We start from the raw sequence: 6504 nt of genomic DNA on the forward strand, positions 1-6504 counted from the left end.
ATAACTGCATCGAAAAGCTCGTTTTGATATCATGCCTCATTAAGAGGAAGAGGATAGACATTCCAAGAGTGTCATCGGTTATCATCACCACGGAGATCATTCCACTGGAGATGCAATTCTAGTGAAATTTTGATTTTTGAGAAGTAGCTTTTCTATCCAGAGGTCTGACTTTTTAAAGAGGTTGGCCAGTATCGCCCTGTATGGCAGGCACCTGTTGTACACCTGCTTGGCCCTGGAGAAGCTCATCTCCAAACATTCTCATCTCCAAACATTCCTCCAGGCAGCCTCACCTGGTGCTGGGAGCTCCTGGGTGTTGACAGGCACTCACCTTACAGAGACTGCAGAGGACAGCCAGGTTTGGCTCCTGGGCACAGTCACCCTCACTGTGCCCCCACCTCTGAGCGCCCTCCCCAGTGCTAGTTCAGGGGTGCTAGCCTGGCTTCCTCTGGCAGCACTGGCTTTTGTAAGCCTAAGCAACCCGCTGGAACCCTTCTTTGGTGTGAGTCCCTGAAGCTGGTACCTCCCAGCAACCGTTTTAGTCATTCTTCCCACCCGACGTGCCTGTTGCAAACAGCCCCTGGGCCTGCCTGCCCGTGCCATGTTAGTCGGAGTCATAAAAAGCCATTGAAACAAGCACCTCAGTTACCAGTTGACGGTTCTAGAAACATTCTTTTCAGATCCACCCTGTTCCTCTCCTGGTTCTCAAGGATGCTGTCGGGCATCACTCAGCCCTGCGGGTCCCAGCCCCATCCTCTCGTGTCGGGCCCAGGCGTGTGCGGAGGGCAGCATGAGTGGGATGGAGGCGGGCCAGTGATTGACTCAGCCGCGGCGGGCACTTCTGCTTCCAGGCTCAGCCCTCCCCGGGCCATGTTATTCACAGCCTTTGACAATTAAATCAGTGTGGTCTGAAGAGTAAAATATCCCTCTTCATATCTGGACAGCTGGCCATATTTTTTTGCTATCCAGCCTCAGTAATTATATGGCTGCAAAACTCCTGTAGAACGTTGAAAACAGGAGACTGTTGGGTGGCTCTGTTTTTTTCATCATGGTGAGACATGGGTTTGTTTTTTTTTTCTTTCATAAACACTATAAATCCCACATGCTGTTTCTTTTCCTTTTTTTTTTTATGGAGACTTGTTCCCGGCGTGTTCCGCAAAATCATTACATCCCCTATGAGAGGAGTGGAAGAGAGAGGGTGTTTGTGTACAGCATATGTATTTCATCATTCCCTTTGGATCAGAAAACTAACAAGCAGTCATCTTCAATATCAAAGAGGCAGATTGCGCTTCCGAGAGCCAAGTGCCATTTAAACAGGCTCCCTCTCCCTAGAGACGCCTTGATGGGGAACCTGTCCTGGAAGAGGCACCAGGTTCCCCTGTGAAGAGGGCTTTCTGGCAGGCTGGTATGGCTTGTTGCACCGCAGAAATGGAAGCCTGACCTTTCCCGGGCATTTGTAACTACTGTGAGAGCAAAACGAGGTTCGGGGGGTCTAGCAAGAATACTGGGTTGCTTGGAGTATTGTTTCCCTAACAGCTACGTTAATTGGTCACGTTTTCGTCTCTTTATTTTACTGGAAAGGCAGGAATGTTCCCCCTAGTCTCCCTACACTAGTAAACTGAAAATTCTAAACTTAAGAATTACAGCCACTTCCTCATCTTGTTACACATGAACTCTGGGGTAACATTTTATTGTCTCAATTTCTCGGATACACCATTGTGGGTTACCGCTGCCACATATGGTTGATTAAGTAAGGGATAACATGGATTAGCTCTGTCTCAATTTATAAAGGGGGTGTGAATTCAATTAGATTGATGACCCAAGTGTCTTCCGTCTTTGTTTCTTGTTAATTTACTTGCAGTCTGAGCGCATGCTCAGGTGACACGCTGCTGGTTAGTATGTCATCATTAGGCGGAAGCGGTTGCATTTCCTGGGGTGCCTCCCTTTGCACAGGCCCTGAAAGCTGTTCTGGGATAATGATCATCCATCTGCCATGATGGGGGTGTGATCAATATCCTCCTGTCACTCTCATTGATCAGCCTCAGGCTTGTGGGCAACTCTGTCTGTAGTTGTTGCCACTAAGCTGTCATTTCTTTCCAAACAGCTCTTCCCGTCAGTAATCTGAGCTATCATTTTGCTTATTGGTGGTAAGCTTTTGACATGCCCATATTTGGCACAGAGGTCATCTGCAGTGCTGTGTTGGTATCAGGCTGTGTTAGTCTGGTCCTTACCTGCTCCTCATTGGCCTATCAGTATGGCTTTCACATGTAAACAAGCAGTTTCTTCAGACCTCAAAAGAGATGTCTCTTTTAATGGTTCTAACCAGCCTTAAAAAGACTTAATTGTTGTTTTACCTTCCTTAATATAAGGTCATATACTCATAGGATGTCTTTAACAGTTTTACTTTCCCACATGTATTCTCCTCTCTGTGTTAAGCACTCGGTCATTTTTGTATTTACTTGTCTGTGAATCAGGAGGAAATCTGGGCGATGAGTGAGAGACTCTACTGCGTCACTGTCTATCCTTGAAAACCTCTTTTCTCACATTCAGCTAAATGCAAACCCACACTGAGAGGCTGTTAAAAATCCACCCTTACCCTTAAGTTAGATGATAGTGTTCTGTGCGTTCAGTCTGGTTCCTCTGCCTGTGGCATACTCGCACCTACCCTGGTCTGTTCACTTCTTCATTCATTTCTTTGTTTACTCACCTGTTCATTTCTTCATTTATCCACTGACTCATGTATTCGCTCATTCATGTATTCACTCATTCATCCATTTTCCTATTCGGTCGACCCATATTTCCAGAGCGTCTCCTGCACATCAGGTGTGTGCGATGGGCATGACGGTCCCAAAAGCAATAGGGTGCAGCTGCCCTCAGTTGTAACACTCTAGCCAGGCCCATCAGCAGGGGGTTTGCTGTTATCTTCACATTGGAAATTACTGTTCTTTTCTGTGAATCTCAAGTGACCTATGCCCATGAGCTGAGGCCAGCCAACCAGCCACCTGTTTCTGTGAATAGTTTTCTTGGAACACAGCCACACCCCTTTCTGTACACACCGTCAATGCCCGCTTTTCGGCCACACCAGCGGTGTTCAGTGGCTGCAACAGAGACCGTGTGGCCTGCCGAAAAGCTGGAAATATTTACTATCTAGCCCTTTCCAGGAAAAGCTTGCTAACCTTTGCCCGAAGCTCAGAAAGCAAAAGAAGTTCTCTCATCTCATCCCCGGAGAGTGCCTCTAAGGACTTGTTTATCCCTTAGACAGTAGATGGATAACTTGGTCGATAGCATCTAGATTTAAAAAGGCCACGCAAAGGGCAATGGTACCTCTTAGGGACCGAGCAGACGGTAGGAGAGTGCTCAGAGGCGTCAGAAAGGCCCAGGCCCATAGCAGCCCAGTCTTGAGCCTAGCAGACCTGGCAGCCCCGAGTCAGACAGTATGGAGCCCAACTCACGTGGAGAGGATGGTTCCGGCTGAGTGGCTGTGCCAGGTCAGACCCCACCTGGAGACGGCTTCTTTTCCGTCAGGACATCAGTAATGTAACGTCTTCCCCGTCCTCATGTTTTCTAGCATCTGCCACCTCCACTGCCCAGCAAAACTCCGCCTCCTCCCCCGCCAAAGACAACTCGCAAGCAGACCTCGGTGGACTCCGGGATCGTGCAGTGACGTCGCAAGGCTGTCTGGAAAGAGTGCGCTGCCCCTCCCCGTCTCCATGTCCTCTCCTTCCGTGTCCCCTGAGTCTGCTGTTTACCTCATTGGGCCTGTGATGTTAACATTTCGTGCAATTGCTTTTCCGTCAGAAGAGTTCAGTTCTCACCATGGAGTGAGTGGCCTATGGTGTCATGGAGCAAGGTGGGTCAGGGAGGTGGGTATGGGCCGGGGATGTGCCATTGTGGTTATCAGAGTTGGGAGCCTCTGAGAGAATCTGAGTCTTGCCCAAACATTCTTTCTTTTTGTGCCAAATGACTTGCATTTGCAAAGAGCTCAGTTGCCCTGAGCTCAGCCAAGTAGGAGAGGCTAGGCCTTCACTCTTGGGAAGCTGTGTAGTGACGATGTATAGGAATCCTCCTCACTGCCATGGGATGTTTTATCCAGCCCCTCCTTGTTCCAGCTGGTGGTGTGACTTCATTGGTTGAGGTGTGTCTCCCGCCTGCATCAGACAATGAAGTTCAGCCCCTCCAGGGAAGCTCCTGATTTCCCCTGGCATAATTTAAAATAGGATATTTCTCAGCTACTGAACAGTTACTAATTTATGGGGTGGAAACAGCATTAAAAATACTGAATCAAATGGAAAAACAAGTGCATAGAGGAAGATAAATTTTCGTTCTTTTCTGAAAAAGAATGTGTGCACCACAAGAGCTGGTTTTAATTGGGGGAACTGTTTTTGTCCTCATTCTGTACAGAAATTTGTATATATGACGGTTCTTAGAACTTGTTTTAATTTTTGTGGTCCTTCTGTTTATTATAATAGGCGTCCACAAATGATTCTCCATATGTGTTCTTAATTTTTAACTGCCGGAAGTGTTAAACACACACACACACACACACAAATTAAATTTTTTTTTCAGAACTCCAAAGTCCTGAAAATTTTGGTGGACAATGATTTTTAAAAAACTAACTTTGTATAACCTAATATTTGTATTCTCTCATCTATATTTTTTTATTCACTATAATCATGATACTCTTCTAATAGACTCAAAAGTTAATCATTGACAATGAAAAATAAAATGTTATTTTAAAACACTCATGGTGTCTGACATATTATGTTTGCATCCTTGATTGTAAAATACAGACGCTGCTGTTTCTATTCTGCTTTGTTAAAGTGCTTGGTGACACACATTTGTATGTGTACCTCTTCCTCAAACGTTGTTTTTAATCCTCTCTGTTCATTGTGTCTGATCTGGAGCCCGGATGGGAAGTGCCCGTGTCCCGTGCATGGCTGTATGTCCTGATAGACAGGAGCTGAGCTGAGCCCCAGCTGAGTGCTTTCCCATCACCAAACCCACAGGGCTCTCGGGCTGCAGATCACGTGGGCCTCTTTTCAGCTGCTAATTTAAGAGAGGGCTTTGGTTAGTGGGTGTGTGATTTAGCTGTACAGGCCTGGACATGGAGAGCTTTCTCCAGGGCCTACCTGGCTGGATCTGGGGTGGCAAGAAACAAGGAAGGCAGAAGGTCCTCTTCTCAATGGACAGGGCTCTCACCTCTGCTCCTGCCAAACGTGTGGAAGCCATAAGGATGTGCCCCTCTGCCCGTCTAACCTGGCCTAGGAGGAGGCTGCTGTGGAGCCCAGGAAGCTGGGAGGCTCTTCTCCCACTCAGGTACTGTCCCCAGTGTATTCATGCTTGTAAATATCCGTTCCGCCCCCGAGAAACCGTAGGCCCGTGTGAATGTGGGATTTTTCTCTTCACGAATCTTTACTGTTTCAACTGTGGCACCAAGATAAATATTCATCTTCTGTCGAGTGTGTGAGAAACTGAATATTATCCACAACCCTAGACATTGTCAAATGGGCACACCCATGTAGGTGACCACGGAGAGCCCAGCCTGGGGACATATTGTTGTTGGGCAGTCCATGCTCCACATTGTATAAGCGGCCACCAGAAACGGAAAGAATAGGCCGGGCACGGTGGCTCACACCTGTAATCCCAGCACTTTGGGAGGCTGAGGCGGGTGGATCACCTGAGGTCAGGAGTTTGAGACCAGCCTGGCCAACATGGTGAAACCCCGTCTCTACTAAAAGTACAAAAATTAGCCCGGCATGGTGGCAAGCGCCTACAATCCGGTAGGCTGAGGCAGGAGAATTGCTTGAACCTGAAAGGCAGAGGTTGCAGTAGCTGAGATTGCGCCATTGCACTCCAGCCTGAGTGACAAGAGTGAGACTCCATCTCCGTCTCCATCTATAAAAATAAAAAAAATAAATTTTATCTTTATAAATATAATTGTATTTATAAAAAATAAAAATTATAAAATGTATAAAATATAATTGTATTTATAAAAAAATAAAAACACAGAATAGTGCCTGGCCCTATGATAAATGATGGTTTTCTTGTGGAATGGTGTGTGGGCTCCTGCTCTTCCGCCATCTACTGCGTGAACCCTCGCACTGCACAACCCTGGCTGGAATCCCCACCCCACAGCCCCCCAAGGACCTTATATCCCTCAGGGATCTCTAGAGCTGGGAGGTTTTTTTGAGAACACAGAACAGTTAGAGAAAGAAAAGTAAAGACAGCCAAAATGTTGCAGAAATTTCCTATTTATTAATACGAATTACAAATATGCTAATATATTCACCAATGAGGAAACTTCTCAAACGCTTCATGCAGATGCAGCATTTCCTCAGCTTGTAAATCAATGGATGGGCTGCAACACAGTAATCAGAGGCAAACGGTCCTCCACGCACAGTGCCTGCTACATGCATTCCTTCTGGAAAGTGGTTCCAGGGGAAGGTTTGCCTCTGTACATGGAGGGACATATCCCTTCTACGCAGAAACCCTATTTCTTAACCTGTT

The 6504-nt window shown here is 46.8% G+C and overlaps 1 protein-coding gene across 2 annotated transcripts in view; it reads left to right on the top strand.

The window, feature by feature from the left end:
- The window catches only part of DOCK1 (dedicator of cytokinesis 1), a 545325-nt gene extending 540587 nt beyond the window's left edge, over window positions 1–4738 (top strand). For both annotated transcript variants that reach the window (XM_007964409.3, XM_007964410.3), the window contains exon 52: window positions 3566–4738. In XM_007964409.3, the coding sequence (XP_007962600.2) occupies window positions 3566–3661 (96 nt within the window). In that variant the 3' untranslated portion in view covers window positions 3662–4738. The remainder of the gene's footprint in view (window positions 1–3565) is intronic.
- The last annotated feature ends 1766 nt before the right edge of the window (window positions 4739–6504 follow it).

The sequence above is a fragment of the Chlorocebus sabaeus genome, chromosome 9 (genome assembly GCF_047675955.1).
Source record: "Chlorocebus sabaeus isolate Y175 chromosome 9, mChlSab1.0.hap1, whole genome shotgun sequence".
Classification (NCBI taxonomy): domain Eukaryota; kingdom Metazoa; phylum Chordata; class Mammalia; order Primates; family Cercopithecidae; genus Chlorocebus; species Chlorocebus sabaeus.